Source organism: Mercenaria mercenaria, chromosome 8 (assembly GCF_021730395.1).
Source record: "Mercenaria mercenaria strain notata chromosome 8, MADL_Memer_1, whole genome shotgun sequence".
Classification (NCBI taxonomy): Eukaryota; Metazoa; Mollusca; class Bivalvia; order Venerida; family Veneridae; genus Mercenaria; species Mercenaria mercenaria.
The window spans coordinates 30,537,363-30,554,771 of NC_069368.1; the positions used below are offsets into that span (position 1 = coordinate 30,537,363).

At 36.5% G+C, this 17,409-nt stretch overlaps 1 protein-coding gene across 2 annotated transcripts in view; it reads left to right on the plus strand.

Annotated features, from left to right (window-relative positions):
• Positions 1–17,409, plus strand: part of LOC128559003 (uncharacterized) — a 40,569-nt gene that overhangs the window by 3,399 nt on the left and 19,761 nt on the right. For both annotated transcript variants that reach the window (XM_053549661.1, XM_053549660.1), the window contains exons 3-6: positions 5,116–5,260; positions 10,801–10,995; positions 12,037–12,123; positions 13,230–13,511. In XM_053549661.1, coding sequence (XP_053405636.1) covers positions 5,116–5,260; positions 10,801–10,995; positions 12,037–12,123; positions 13,230–13,511 — 709 coding nt within the window. The remainder of the gene's footprint in view (positions 1–5,115; positions 5,261–10,800; positions 10,996–12,036; positions 12,124–13,229; positions 13,512–17,409) is intronic.

Consider the following 17,409-nt stretch of genomic DNA (forward strand, 5'->3'; position numbering starts at 1 on the left):
ATAAATCGCGTGCTCATAGCTATGTTATTGATGTGCCTATAAGTTCAACACTAACTTTTGCTGGACTGAAGTAAAAATGTAAGAAAATATATGATTTTCTTTCTGATGTCGTGTAAAAGAACACTTTCTTGCCGGGCAACAGTCAAAACTATAGACCCTCAGTCTTTCGAACCTTAGGTAATAGTTTGACTATTGACAGGCAAGTCATTCAATAAGTGCATACTATAGATACGGAAACAATCGTCAAGTCATGATTTGAAGATCGGATTAACTACTCTTGAATCAATAAGAACAGTCTGTGAGCTAGTGCATTTGAGTACTGTTACATGTGGGTGTAGTAAGGTTGCGTGGAAAGTGAGTGAAACAGCTAGCATAATTGGAATTTAACACCCTTATTTTTTAACACAGAAATACAAAATTATTGTGTAACACATTTAACCACCTTTTGATTGATATCCAGTCAATAAGTGACAAGAGTTATTACGTTTTCTAAAATTATATACATAAATATTATACATAAATACTCGACAAGAGTCCTATTCTATCAATATCTACATAATTATTTGACGGTCAATCACTGACCATCAGTCCCTGTCCTATAAATATTTGACAATCAACCAGTCTCTGTTCTTATAAGTATCTGCATAATTATTTGACAGCCAAGTAGGGTGACTTCGGCCGAGAAAGTCCACTATTTCTAGGGGTAACCCGGACCCAATTTTTAACAAGGAATGTTATATACCGAAATGTTCGTAAAAGTTTGTAGACTCTGAAAGTGCCGGCATAAATTTGCATAAATGGTGGCGAGCTGAGAAATCCAAGATGGCTTCCAAAATGACCGCCATAAAATGAAAAAGGTGTATCTTTTATTCAATTTTGATGAAATAAACTGCTGGCATGCATTATACACATCTTTCATGAATTGTAAAACTTTAAAATTGTTACATTTAAAGGTTAAAAAAAAATACTAGCATGTCCAAAGGGTAAATTCCTGGTAAAAATACAAATTTTACCCATTCATTATCACTTGTTTGTAGTTTTGAAAATCAGAACTTATAAATCCTTTTGAAAGAATTCAAAGAATGGCACAAAAAGGTTACCTGACACAAAGAATAACTACATATTTGGTTCATTTATGGTAATTGTTTTAAATTCTGTATATTAGTACATTTATTTATATTTGTTATCATGGACACGGATAATGTCGTATTATCCATAGACAGGTTTTCAATGCTATTCAATTATTGTGCGCATATTGCCTAAAGCAAAGATTTGCATACAAAAATAGAGTATATGTTTGCATAACTCTTGATCTATTTAAAACGTTTTCAAAACGTTTCGACGATGTCACTGAAATAATTAAAAGTCTAATAAATCAGTTTTGTAAACAGGAACTGAAAAAAAAAATAATCATCGTCATATCGGCCAGAAAATTATATAATCATATTCCACTTTAAAAGTCAAAACTGAAAACAAAGTGACACTATTACCCTTCTTAAATGTAAGAATGATGACAAATATAAACTATTTCTTCATACCCCTTGTTTAACAGTTAACTGATAACCTATCCCAAAAGGGGATATGGTAGGTTAACATTTTCGTTAGGGAAAGGAGCATCGGTCCTGTGATGCGTGTATGTGGTCGCACGGTCACATTTGTTTACAACGATGTCCATTTTTAAGTGAGAAATGTTCAGTGGAAAGGACTCTAAGTTTGCTGGGGTTACAATTTGTCAGTGATCATTGCTAATTATCAGTGTTGAGTGATCACAGCGCTGAGTACTTTTCACAGAACATTGATCATCTAGTAGTGTTCGCGGCACTGAACTGTGATTATTGCTCACTGGGTAGTGTTTACGGTTCTGTGAGTACTGCTCACTGAGAAGTGTTCACATTACCGTGAGTACCGCTCACTGAGTAGTATTCACGTCACTGTGAGTACCGCTTACTGAGAAGTGTTCACGTCACCGTGAGTACCGCTCACTGAGTTGTGTTCACGTCACCGAGAGTAGTGTTCACGTAACCGTGAGTACCGCTCACTGAGAAGCGTTCACGTCACCGTGAGTACCGCTCACTGAGTAGTGTTCACGTCACCGTGAGTAGTGTTCACGTCACCGTGAGTAGCGTTCATGGCACCGTGAGTACCGCTCACTGAGTAGTGTTGACGTCACCGTGAGTAGTGTTCACTGAGTAGTGTTCACGTCACGGTGAGTAGCATTCATGGCACCGTGAGTACTTCACTAAGTAGCGTTCACGGCCTCGTGAGTACTGCTCACTGAGTAGTGTTCACATTACCGTGAATACTGCTCAATGAGTAGTATTCACGGTACCGTGAGTACTGCTCACTAAGTAGTCATGTCCGTGTCACTTTGAGTACTGCTTACTGAATAGTATTCACATCACCGTGAGTACTGCTCACTAAGTAGTGTTGACGTAACTATGTGTACTGCTCACTGAGTAGTGTTGACGTAACTATGTGTACTGCTCACTGAGTACTATTAACGGTACCGTGAGCACTGCATATATGCTAAATATATACTTTTATCTATCTCAGCATCTGATATTTCAGTTTTATAATATTTTACCTTTAATCTGCATAACATTTTATGCAATTTATGTTAAAAAGATACTCATAATATCTGGCCTATCGAAGTAAAATAATAAACAAATAATAAACATTTGTGGCGGCCATCTTGGACGCTATCTTGGATTTCTCAGATCGCCACCATTATGCCAGTTTATACCGGCAGCCAGATAAACTTCGGACATTTGCGAACATTTTGGTATATAACTTGCCAGCTGGGTCTGGGTTCAACTTTTTGAATGGCCTAATTATTGCCCTACAACAATCACTAACAATTAATCCATATCCTATAAATATCTACATAATTATTTGTCGGTCAGTCTTTCCCTTTTCTATGAATATATCTACATGATAACTTGACGGTCAATTTTACGGTCTCTCAGTCCAAGTGTATTACAAAACTTATATCAATATCAGTAGAGAATGATAATTTTTTACTATGTATTATATCTTAAAGATAAATACTTGTACGACTATAAACTAGTTAATATTCAGGATGTTATATATTGTAGTTATATAATGTATCATTTTACATCTTACAAGAAAAGGTCAAATATAATGTAAAGGAAACACTTTTACGAAAAAAAGGGGAAAGTCTGTCCAAGTGACAGGAAACATACAATTATAATATCTGATGTGTAATGTGAGCCGTGCCATGAGAAAACCAACATAGTGGGTTTGCGACCAGCATGGATCCAGACCAGCCTGCGCATTCGCGCAGTCTGGTCAGGATCCATGCTGTTCGCTTTCAAAGCCTAATGGAATTAGAGAAACTATAATAGCGAACAGCATGGATCCTGACCAGACTGCGCGGATGCGCAGGCTGGTCTGGATCCATGCTGGTCGCAAACCCACTATGTTGGTTTTCTCATGGCACGGCTCATGTATCCTATAACGTTTGCTACACTTAAATTAGTAAAGTAAACAGAAACCATTTGAAACAGATCATATTTATCCTAAAGATAAAAAAAAAATCTTTAATTATAACACCATCTCGCTGCAACAGCTCGATTTTAAAACGAATTTCTTAGTCCAAAAATGCCTGCTATGCTTAACATTATTTCGACACTCAGTACATTGCACGGCTATTACCAGGATTTACGGCGAATAGACACAACATAACCATTGATTAAACCTGACAGAGCACTGACATTTGAAAGCGTGTTTTATCGCTGTGTCATGTGACTAAATTAAATGTCAGATTTAAGATATTATATACAGTTTAGACTACAAGATCATCGTGACATTTGAGGTTACAAATTTGTCCTTCAAATCTAAAGCATCTTTGAAGATTATTATATGAAATGATTATATCCAATGATACTTAAAAAGTATTCATATTGTATAGGAAATAAGTCCTTTTCTTAAATACAATACAACTCATATTATCAATAAATAAAAGTGACATCGGACATATCTTTATTTATCATATTGTCATTCGGTTATTCCACATAATGATAATTGAGCCGCGCCATGCGAAAACCAACATAGTGTATTTGCGACCAGCATGGATCCAGACCAGCCTGCGCATCCGCGCTGTCTGGTCAGGATCCATGTTGTTCGCTAACGGTTTCTCTAATTGCAATAGGCTTTGAAAGCGAACAGCATGGATCCTGACCAGAGTGCGCGGATGCGCAGGCTGGTCTGGATCCCTGCTGGTCGCAAATGCACTATATTGGTTTTTCTTATGGCGCGGCTCATATGTATTGTTCAATATGTTCTCATCTCAAAACGAGATGATGAAAATCAGATACAAGCAGAATTGATGGCATCCTTTGATTGAAAATGAGCATAGTACCTTTGATATAAACAAATAACTAGAACTTCAGACAGAAAAACGCATACATGAGAATGTCACCTATAACAGTCAAGTCATATTTCGCTGAGGTCTGAGATACGTAAATGTGGCTAAAAGGCAACCTCTTGGTGTGGAGGGTACTCATTAGAATTTTTATTCTATAAATGACATTGTCAAGATAAAAAGGCTATACATGAAACGACGTTTAAAGTTTTGTGTCTTTGTTCTTTCCTCGAGAAAAAAGATTATTGTCAAGATTCACCAAAATTCGTAGAATAAAATAAAATGGTTTAACATGATATAACTTTTAAAGTCCATTCATTCAGACCTTGAAAATAAACGAAATGGTTTAACATGATATAACTTTTAAAGTCCTTTCATTCAGACCTTGAAGTCCATTTATTCAGACCTTGAAAATAAACGAAATGGTTTAACATGATATAACTTTAAAAGTCCATTACTCGTGAAAAAAATTCTTGTAAAGAGTCACCCAGATCTTGAAAATATAACGAAATGGTTTAACATGATATAACATTTAAAGTCCTTTACAAAACAGATTTTTTAAAAGATTCATCCAGATCTTGAAAATATAACAAAATGGGTTAACGTGAATTATGTTTCTTTGTTCTTTTCACGTGTACAACAGATTCTTATATGGTCATCTAAAGTCTGAAAATATATTAGAAAATGGTCGTTAAAATTTTGTTTCTTTGTTTTCTTTTCGTGAAAAACAGATTCTTGTCAAGATTCATCCAAATTCTGAGAACGTAACAAGGACCACAACTCTGAAAAAGATGGAATCTAAAGTTTCAGACACTGGTAAATATAGCTGTGATGTAGAAGACAAATCAGCTGATATAATGGTTAATGTCATTCAAGGTAAGTTTTATTCCATAATATTTATTGAATATAACTGTGCTAAAGAAAAAAAATCTACTAACATTTCAAATTTTGTTCAAGTAGTTTACCATTTTATATATTTACTGAATATAGCTGTGCTGTAGCAGGCAGACCAACTGAATTTATGGTTTATATTATCCAAGGTAAGAATTACTCTCAGTAATGGTCGTCAGAAGAATGTGTGTGTAGAAAAGTGAACATTGCATCAAAAAAATCTCACCATTTAAATCTGATTCCTTCGGAACCCCCGATCAGTTTGGGTTTATATTGCCCAGGTGGCTATTATGATGCTTTTGAGAGATAAGATGACCCCCACCCCACCCCACCCCTGTACAGTCGGCATCAATAAGAGGCCCAGCCCTTCTCTAAATTGGACTGATACTACACTTCGAAGTTTGGCGACGCGCTATATGTAAGCCTGGCCGTGTCCAAAATTTTCGAATCTAAGTGTACTCTGCTACCTTAAGCGAAATTCTAATTCCCCATGAACACAAAGGACCACAAAATGCAGCACTGAGGCCGTAAGCCTTAGTTTTCTGAATCTTTAATTTGAAAAGAGAATATATCTAAAGCCATAACAACAAGTCCTGAATTGACGGTTTAATCGATCATTAAGCACATTGTTCTACTTACCTTCTGATACACTTCTTACTTTATTAGCTTCCTGACATACGCGGTATAAGTGGAAAACATAAACTTCTTGTAACTGCCTGTTGTTATACTAGTATGTTGTTTCCTTCGGCAACATTGAATATCTGATCTACAGATACGTCCATTATGTTCAGCCAAATTGTGCGTAGTTTTCAAGTGAACCGTATAGAATGTCGCATAAATGAAAACATATATGAGCCGCGCCATGAGAAAACCAACATAGTGGCTTTGCGTCCAGCATGGATCCAGACAAACCTGCGTGTCCGCGCAGTCTGGTCAGGATCCATGTTGTTCGCTAACGGCTTCTCTAATTGCAATAGGCTTTGAAAGCGAACAGTGTGGCAACGTTAAATGTCGCAACGCCGCTAAATGTCGCAACCACCATTAAATGTCGCAAGGTTGACGTTAATTGTCGCAACCACCGCTAAATGTCGCAAAATCGTCTGCCGCTAAATGTCGCACCTTTAACGTTAAATGTCGCAAAAATTTGCCCACCGTTATATGTCGCAACACCAACGCTAAATGTCGCACAGCAAAATAAGGTAAGTTAAACAGTCTTTACAACTTAGAGACAAGACTGGGTAATGCGTGCTTGATTTGGGAAGGGCTGAATTGACCTTTCACTCTAATTTGCACGTTTGCTTTTCAGTGTTACCGCACCATACATACGTTATATTTCATATGTAAAGGTTTGAGCACTAACGTGGTACTCGCCACAGTGCTAGATTTATTTCAGGTCCGAACTATGTAATTCTAATGGAGTCCTGTTTAGCTCATGAGACATTAAGCTCGGGCTCCGTATTGTCGCGCGTTGTATCGCATGTCTTTAGTCGACCTGAATTTCGTTACACAACAGGCCGAGGGCCAGAAATTGTTGATGGAGAATGTGGGGGGGGGGGGGGGGGGGGGGGGCTCACCAGTTTTAAACTAAAGCGTCACCGGCGACGTGCGGTAGATACGGGGTTCCTCTGTCCGTATTTGTGGGAACGTTTTTTATATACAGGTATGAAATGTTGGCCTGTGGTGCATTTTTGTCTATTTTTTAGGTACGTACTAGAGGGGCACTCCCCTTATTTTAGGTGGTTAGGGTCTTTTCCCATGGACAATTTTGAAATACAAGTATGGAATGCTGGACTTTTATTGCATTTTTTGTTCAAAATTTCGGTGTATGGGAGGGGTTATCCCTGTCATTTTCGAGGGCTAAGGGTCTCTCCCCGAGAAATGTTTGAAAAACAGGTATAAACTGTTGCCTCTGGTGCATTTTTTTCTTAATTTTAAGGTACTGGAGGGGTACTCCCCCCATTTTAAGTGGTCAATGGTTCTTCCCCCTGGGGAATTTTGAAATATAAGTATAAAATGTTCGCCTCTGGGGCGTTTTGGGTCAACATTTTGAGAAAATATTATTTCCAAAATAGTTGGGTGCAACTTTGATTAGTATAAGTCACTAGTAAGCCAACAAAGGTGGGGTTTGGGGTGGAGGAATCGGCTCGGGCAACAATCCAGGCCTGTTACACAACAGGATGTTCAACTACGCGAAACGAAGACTGTGTTTTGTACCAGCTGTAGAAAACGAAGATTTTCTATTAATCAGCCATGGGTATTATTTCCACCCCCACCCCATCCCACCCCTTCAAACATGTAAATATTTATATTTTCTATTAATTGTCTTGGTGCTGTGTGTTTGTGTCTTAGATTTCTGTGTCGTTATTCATCCCGTTCCCCACCCATACCCAACCCCCACAAACATACAACACTATTACCAAATCGTATTTAGTTAGAAGAAACCTCAGAATATTTCTGTCCTAAAATACTGGCCCTATTACAAAATAATTTCACAAATATTTTTCTTGCATGACTGCTCAAGCAAGGTGTGGAACTCATGTGAGCGATCTAGGGCCAACAAGGCCCTCTTGTTGCTATATGTAACAGCACTTATCATTAAGATAATTATTTGTATTACATAAACCTGCTAATTATTCTTCCCTCAAAAAAGTAAATATACACAAGGAACTGATAGTCATAGTGTCAAATAGGAATTGCAACATTTAGCGTTGGTGTTGCGACATATAACGGTGGGCAAATTTTTGCGACATTTAACGTTAAAGGTGCGACATTTAGCGGCAAACGATTTTGCGACATTTAGCGGTGGTTGCGACATTTAACGTCAACCTTGCGACATTTAACGGTGGTTGCGACATTTAGCGGCGTTGCGACATTTAACGTTGCCACACACAGCATGGATCCATCCGCACAGTCTGGTCAGGATCCATGCTGGTCGCAAACGCACTAAGTTGGTTTTCTCATGGCGCGGCTCATATGCATTATTGTACCATTATCGGCTAAATTCTTTAAGAATTCAGAAAACACATACGTATTAGGTTAAAATAATACAAAACAAACCAATAGGATAAGGATTTTACTAATAACATACTTCACAACCATATAGTTCCGATATAGAGGAAGTGGGATAAAAGTCACCCAAACACTCCCACGAGATGCGAATAAGAAAAATCCATCTAACATTGAGATCTGTCTAAAACTGAGGTACTGCCGGGGTTTTTGCACATATCTCAAACGAGATAGGAAAAACATAGTCTACAACTTAATGGAAGTGAAAACAAGATCAAATATTTAGAAGAAAATCCACGTTCCAAAACTGCAGCCTCTATGAACTTTGACCCCATACCAGCGTGTTTGTAGATGTGTACATAAATAACATATTCACAAAATATGTTGCCAAAGTTAAACGATGTAGATAAAGAATTGAAACGAACAAATAGAAGAACTCTGAAGGACAACGCCTCAACTCTTACACTGCTAAATTTATACAATGAACTTGTCTAGCTCTCAATTTTGACAGTACCATTAACTGCTAAAAGGGGTGCCTACAAAAAGATACTGACTAATTGCGAACAGCGCAGATCTTGATCAGACTGCACGGATGTGCAGGCTGATCATGATCTACACTGGTCGCAAAGGCAGAATCAATCGTGTCTAGCATGATAAGGTATCTTGTTTTCTCAGTGTTTGTTTATTTTCATGATTTATGACAATTCTGAACAGCTTAATAAAATGAAGTAGTCTGGTATATTGTTCGGAATTCTCTGTCTCCTAGGTGAGAATAAAGTTGTGCAGGAATGACAGCATGATGGAGTCTCTACACACATGTTTCTCACATAATTATATTATACTTACAATTTCATTTATGCACGCTATTAATGTTTGTATCTGTGAGATATACGTAGATATAATCAACATTGATTACCTTGAGAAGGAGGACTTAAGGAGAAGAACCTGTATGCTAGATAAACGACGAAGGCGTTGTTCTACTTTCTAACCGAGATTTAAACATTCAACTGACTTTTTAACTTTTTTCTTTAAGTATTACTTTCTAAGTCCCCTACTGGTTGAAAACCAGTTTCGGGGACTATAGGCATGCGCTTTTCCGTCCGTCCGTCTGCAATTTCGTGTTCGGTCCATAACTCTATCATTCATTAAGGGATTTTAATATTACTTGGCATAAATGTTCCCTATGATGAGACGACTTGAAATGGGCAAAACCCGGACCACTGGCTCAAAGGTCAAGGTCACAATTATGAAGGGATTTTAATATTACTTGGCACAAAATGTACGTCATAATAAAACGATGTGTCATGTTCACGTTTCAGACACCTAGCTCAAAGGTGAAAGTCACACTTGGCAGTCAAATGTTAACATGGCATGAACAGTGTCTGTTTCATGTCCGGTCCATAACTGTCATTCTTCAAGGGATTTTAATATCACTTTTCATAAATGTTCCCCATGATGAGACAACGTGTCATGCGCAAAATCCAGAACCCTTGCTCAAAGGTCATGGTCACAATTAGAAGTCAAAGGTCAACATAGTTTTTTTTCCTTTTCGGTCCAGAACTCTGTCATCAATCAAGGGATTATAATATTACTTGGCACAAATGTTCCCTATGATGAGACGATGTGTCCTGCGCAACACCTAGAACCCTAAGTCAATGTCACACTTAATGGTCAAAGGTTAAATACAAGAATGACTGTCCGGAGCATTTCTTCTTCATGCATTGAGGGATTTTGATGTAACTTGGCACAAATGTTCACCACCACGAGGCATCCTTGTTTTTAGAATTACTTCCCGTTGTTATTACTATAAATAGCTTATATTATAACTTTCATTACAGGGAAAAATCGAGACCACTTTTCTGTAAACAACATGCATGTTGAATCCAATTTTGAGGTGTATTTTGAGCTCTCTCTACTTTGTAAAGAGTTTTGTATCGACGTATTTTATATAGATTTTTTTAGGATTAACTTCCCTTTGTTGTTACTATAAAATAGCTTATATTATAACTTTTTTATAACTGGCCAAAAAAAAAAATACAGGTGTTAGTGTAAGTGTAAAGTAATTTGCTATGATGGGCATATATTGTGACATTCTGTCAGTCTTGTTTATATTCATAGATATTATGAAACAATCAACAACTGTAGGTTTTTGTATATGCAAAGTTTAATCCAAGCGTTTAGTTATAACATATTGTATATATAGTACAATATTGTTTATACATCATTGACAGATATCAGTTCATTATGTTATACTGCAGTAGAGAGAATTAGGGGACTTTGTACTGCATGGCAAATACTTCATTCCCCTATTGCTACTGCGGTTTAGTTTCAGGAATGTTTAAGAAATGGACGTTGTTCATTTCAATATTAAAAATCGTTGAAATTTTATTTTTTTTGATAGAATAACGTGTTGTTATTAATGAGCATCTATTTCTGTGTCCAAATCATGGAACTTTACTTTTTTGTCAGTAACCGCAGTTAAGTTCAGTATTCAAATAATCAAAATTTACTTTTTACAGTAACACCGGTTGACGCGATATTACCGGTACAGTCCCCTGACGCTCTAGAGTTACGGTGCAACACCAATGGTATGACAGCGGACAGTAACGATGTAAGGTGGATTTGGACATACAAGGACACAATTTTGAGAAATAATGAAAAATTCAAAATGGTTAATAAGAACAACAACGGAATTTTACAGATAAAAAATCCAAGTATGTTTCTACACAATGTTAGTCCAGTTCTTAAAGCCCTGCTCCGCGGTTATTCAAATTCTGTTGTGTGTATGCAATCCATGATTACAATAGGTAACAGTTAACGGGCACGCGTCACAATTTAGCACGCAAAACCAAAGGTATTTTATATAAAATAGACTCTTTTTTGACAGGCGTCACTGTTCATAGTCAGGATTTTCGTGCCTTTTCAGTGACAATATAAGGTTAAAAGGCGGGACTGGAACAGGTCTTTAAGTCAGGTATTAACAGACTATAAACATAAATCCATTTAATCAAAAGGAGGCAGTTGAAGTGCATACCTATCTTCGAAGAATGGTATAAAAAGGTTAAACATTTAATTTATCTTTTATTTATGAAAATATGACTATAGGTTTTCTTTAAAAATTCCAGTTTGAAACAGCGAGACTATCACAATTTAATTTCTCCCTTACAACGTGGAAGAAGCAACAAACCAAAAAGAAAATCAGTATATACCCAAAACTCGAACATACCAGCCAGGTATTACATATTCGAGAGGAAAATCTTCTGGAACACCAAACGTTATAGCATTAAACATTTACTCTTATGCCCAGTCATGTATAAATTATTACATATGTCGTTTTCATATTCCCCAGGCAGCAATTCGATGTATGTACCACAAAGCAAGCTATTGTATCATTACCTGAAAATTTTCAGGCATTCCGTATAATTTATCTAGAATGCGAAACATGGTACGCTGCCCTTTCTCTCCCTCAGAAAGGTACACATTTTATTGTTCGCACCTGTGAAATACAAATGTTGCTTTAGAGTATGTTACAATTATTTACTGAGGTCGTATAATACAGAAGTATGTAGTATTAAATACTGAAAGGAATAGAAAGTCTTTGAGGCTCTTCACATACCTGGCCGAACGGCGATTTATGTCTGTTTTAATTAGATAGCTGTTCTCAGTGCTACAGTAGAGACAGAATAAATAGCTGGCCGCAAGTACAGACATTACCTAATCAATATATCAGTTAGATATGTGTTACTGTTTTCCAGACAGAACAAACATGGGGAAATATCTATGTTCGTTGACACAAAAAAATGATGTGAAGATACAGAAACCTAGATCAGTTTTCTTAAGAGGTGAGACTTTACAGTAACCATGAATTTGTTGAGAGTTTAAAGTGACCATGAATAAAATATGCGTTTAAAGTAACCATGAAGAGTTTACAGTAAACATGAATATGATGAGAGTTTACAGTAACCATGAATATAATGAGAGTTAACCATGAATTTGATGAGAGTTTACAGTAACCTAATATGATTAGAGTTTACAGTAACCATGAATATGATGAGAGTTTACAGTAACCATGAATATGATGAGAGTTTACATTTACCATGAATTTGTTGAGAGTTTACAGTAACCATGAATAAAATGAGAGTTTACAGTAATCATGAGTTTGTTGAGAGTTACAGTTATCATGAATTTGTTGAGAGTTTACGGTAACCTAATATGATGAGAGTTTACAGTAGCCATGAATATGATGAGAGTTTACAGTAACCATGAATATGACGAGAGTTTACATTTACCGTGAATTTGTTGAGAGTTTACAGTAACCATTAATATGATGAGAGTTTACAGTTACCATAGATTTGTTGAGAGTTTACAGTAACCATGAATATGATGAAAGTTTACAGTAACCATGAATATGATGAGAGTTTACAGTAACCATGGATATGACGAGAGTTTACAGTTACCATAAATTTGTTGAGAGTTTACAGTGACCATGAATGTGATGAAAGTTTACAGTAACCATGAATATGATGAGAGTTTACAGTAACCATGAATATGACGAGAGTTTACAGTTACCATGATTTGTTGAGAGTTTACAATAACCATTAATATGATGAGAGTTTACAGTAACCATGAATATGATGAGAGTTTACAGTAACCATGAAAATGATGAGGTTTACAGTAACCGTGAATATGATGAGAGTTTACAGTAACCATGAAAATATTTGTTGAGAGTTTACAGTATTTATGAATTTGATGAGAGTTTACAATAATCAGTTCCCTGAGAAAATCTCTAAATTAGACTGGCATGTGTCTCTATTGCACAGAATAAAAGAAAAATTACAAAAGCTTGAATTTTGTGACGAATTCTTTATTATCAGTCTAGGGGCTAATCTACTTTTTACCGTTCTTGGAAGACTCATGTTTGAAATTATTGTAATGATTTCTTTTTCAGCTAGTCCTGCTATAGAAAGTTTTACAATGGAAGCATATCATACGGATTTAGAACTAAAATGTGTAGCATCAGGGTCACCCATTCCAAATATAATCTGGACCAAAAACGGTTCTAAGCTAAACATAACAAATTATTCTCATGCTATTGAGGAACAGAACACAGTGAATAGTTCCGTGGTGTTACAAAACGTGAACCAACATGATGACGGCGTTTATTCTTGCATCGCTTATAATGATATTGAACCATATAATGATACTGCTCAAAAAGTAATAAATCCCAGAGGTAAGAAAACCTTTAAAGTAATATTTATAAAGTTTGAAAAGTATCTATAAAAAACTACATTTCAACAGCATGATTAATATTTTCCGAAATAAATTAAACGAGCCGCACCATAAGAAAACCAACATAGTGTGTTTGCGACCAGCATGGATCCAGACCAGCCTGCGCATCCGCGCAGTCTGGTCAGGACCCATGTTGTTCGCTGACGGTTTCTCTAATTGCAATAGGTTTTGAAAGCGAACAGCGTGGATCCTGACCAGAGTGCGCGGATGCACAGGCTGGTCTGGATCCATGCTAGTCGCAAACGCACTAGGTTGGTTTTCTCATGGTGCGGCTCAATTAAACATTTAGCTGCTAGTGATGTGGTAGATGGCACATAGGGTTAACGCATTATTATATATTTACTTTTCAGAAAGAAGTGCTTTGGTATCCGCAAGCGGACCAGTACATGGGCATCCTTTGTTTATTCAATTTATGTTGATAACTTACTTTTTATTTCTTTCGTCCAGCATTATTGTTTAATGAAAGTGAACACTTGACTTGATCATGCCGCCACTCAATGAATTTGAGTTAAAACTTTCAACCTCAAATTCCATTTATTCCAAATAGTTACAAATCGGAAAGAAAAAAGAAAGGCTCACATGATTACATGTGATTTACACGTGAAGAGTGGCATGTACATTGTTTCAAGAGAGAGTGGGTGGTGTTTTTATCTGTGATACTATTTTTCAGATGGAGTTTAATTGTTGGCTTGTTTTTATGACTAGGTCAAGTGCTTTCATAAATAGAACAATTAGCAAAATTTAACGCTAATTTACGCACGTTTATTTTATACAGACCAAGAAGAGAATGAAAGAAATGTGTCTTTTATTAACTATCACAACCGCAGTCTTGAAGTGTTGTGTGGCGGCTTTAAAAATTATCCCCGTACTTTGTTTCGGTTTTTTTTCTTTGGGGTCATTGGGTCCATTCAATTACACGACAACAGAATTGATAGAGCAGTGTTGCATGTTCCATCGCGTCTCGTGAACAGTCTCAGTCAGACCAAGTCTGCTATCATTGGTTCAGTCCTTGCTTCCGAAGTATCTTTTAGTTTTCAACTGTCCGTCCGTTCGTTCGTTCGTTCGTTCGTCCAAAGAAGTATATTATTTTTATAGCTCTTTGGTTCGTCACAACGTTAACTTTTTGCATGAAGGCACTTTACTCGCGAACCACTGCACCCAGGACCTTCAAACTTCACATGCTGATAGTACCTATTGAGTACACGACCCTACTGACTTTGGGGTCACCAGGTCAAAGGTCAAGCTCACCAGGTCAAAGGTCAAGGCGCTGCGGGGGGCATTTTTCACCATTAGTGACAGCTCTTGTTTTCAGATTTTGTTAGAACGAATCAATCATTCAGTATCATTGATCTCATTTATTTGTTCAGTACTAGTAATAACTTATTAAATATAAGTATTACTACTAGTATTATACATCAAAAGAAACAAACGTCAGCTTTAAATTAGAAATTATATTTACCTATTTCTCTATCAAAATTCGGACTTTAAGGTCCACTGAAAGCGAAATTACAACTAAAGTTGTATCATTTTTCTTCGTAAAAGATAGACATGAACATCCTGTCAGTTACATTGGAAAGTACAGACGACATCTGTTGTAAATAATACATGTTTTATTATTGTATCAGCCTTTCTTAACATTCAGTGTAAACATTAGACCATTTGAACTTCTGGGGGATCTGGGATTTTACTCGATTGAGTCAAGAATTGTTTTCGCTTTCTGTGAAAGTCAAGATTTTTTTTATTCAGAACTTGATGGTCAGAATATTTTTTTTTCTGAGTAAATCAACTGAATCAGATAGTATACACAGTATACCAGGATGTAGGAGTTATTTTAAAGTTGTAGGACCATATTGGGGAAAATTCTGGGAGAGGGGGGTGGGGGGACCCTGTCCTGCAAATGTTTGGTATTTTAAACACTAAGTCATGTATTCTGCTCAGGAGGTTTTTTTTCAAAGTTGTGGGGCCGGGATGGGGGACATTGCGGGGGGGGCGGGGGTTGGGGGCTGTCCTTCAAAATTTTGATGTTTTAAACGCTAAGTCATGCATTCTACTTCAGGAATGTCTGTAGGAGTTTTTCTCAAAGTTGTGGGGCCGGGATTGGGGGGAGAGAGATTGCGGGAGGGATTGCGGGAGGGGGGACCCTGTCCTGCAAAATTTTGATGTTTTAAACGCTAAGTCATGCAGTCTTCTAAAGAAAATTCTGTCATTAAGTGCGTTGCGATTTTTACTAGTAGTAAAGTTTGTTTTATTTTTTTATTTCAAAGAGTTAAAACTCAATAAATATTGTTACAATGTATTTGCTTTTTTTGTATATCTGTTTTAGAACGAACTGTTATAATAAAATAGTCATCTAATTTTTAAAAGTGTTGCAACCTTTCTGTATGAGGGGGTCGGGGGTCTTTCCCTGGAAAATTTCTATATCTTCATATATGTAAATTTGTTTGTGAAATGGTACCATTGATGATTATTTCAGAAAGCAAATACAGAATTCTAGCTTTGTATTCATTCAAAAGGTGGTGCTCCCCTCTCCCACCTCTCATGCTTATATATACCGTATAGTTAATGCTGCACTCTTCTTCAGCATTGTTTGATAATTAAATGTTAATGAAATTATTGCTCTTCAAAGAATTTTATGTAATGAAATGTATTTGAAAAGCAAAAAATGGGTTTGTAATGGATTTTTTTTTAAAATCTGACCTGTAGCCAATTTTTTTTAAAGTGATCTGGGATTCAGAATTTTTATTTTTCATTATATTGAAGCCAAAATATCGTTTTCAAGCAAATCCAAAGTCAGTAAATGTTTTTCAAAAAAAAAACATTACCCCTCCCCCTCCCCCTCCCTCTCCCACACCACCACCAACCCCAGAATATAAAATGGTCGGCCCCTAAGCATACAGTTGTTCTGATTTTTGAAACAGAACCCAGATTTATTTTCATTTATACATGGTCTATTAGAAGAAACATTTAAAGATTCCTGTGTATAGGACAACATAATTTTATACATGGGAAAATTAGTCCGCTTCAAGTTTTTTTTTTCATAAATGCAACAGCTTTACTTTAGCTGGTTTAATTCGGCGCAAAATTAGGTTATGTTTTCAAACAGATTATCTTAATCAGTCCTTGACGGCCCATTACAATGTTTGATAAAGGTTTAATGCATTTGTTCAACATCATTAATTTTGTAATTTTGAGTGTAAGGATGGAGGTTCATTATAAAATACAATGCTTTTGAAATCCGTAAAACTTGATCTACACGTGCATTATTGAGCCAAATTCCAACCTACTAAACCGTGTATATTTCACACGCGGTCAGAAGCTGCATAATCGAAACTACTACTAAAATAATACTAAAATGAAAAATGTATGTTATTACTACGGAAGCACCCGTGTTCTACAGATATGAGGAACAAAAACATTCTTGATTTCATTATACAAGCGAAAGTCGGAGTTTACTGGAGAAGCAATATACCCAGTGCCGCGCTATAAACATGCTAAACATGCTGTAGGTCGGTTAATGCGTTAATTACAATTGTCTGTATGCCTGTGTAATAATTCTTTTTAATTTGCTTGAAAAAAATAAAGAGGATAAGATGGCATTATGCCACCCCCGCTGAATTTCCGAAATATGTTATTACTAGTGAGACCTCTTTTCATAGGCGTAAGATCAGAGGGATCCCTAAACTTCAAGTTTTTTTTTTCATAAATGCAGCAGCTTTATTGTATACGTTTGTAAATTGAATTAGTATTAACTGCTTCACTGCAATGGAAAGATTTTTTGAAGGGGGTGAGCGGGGAGATGCGATACACTATCTCCGAAAGCCCTTGTTCGCTCCTCCAGT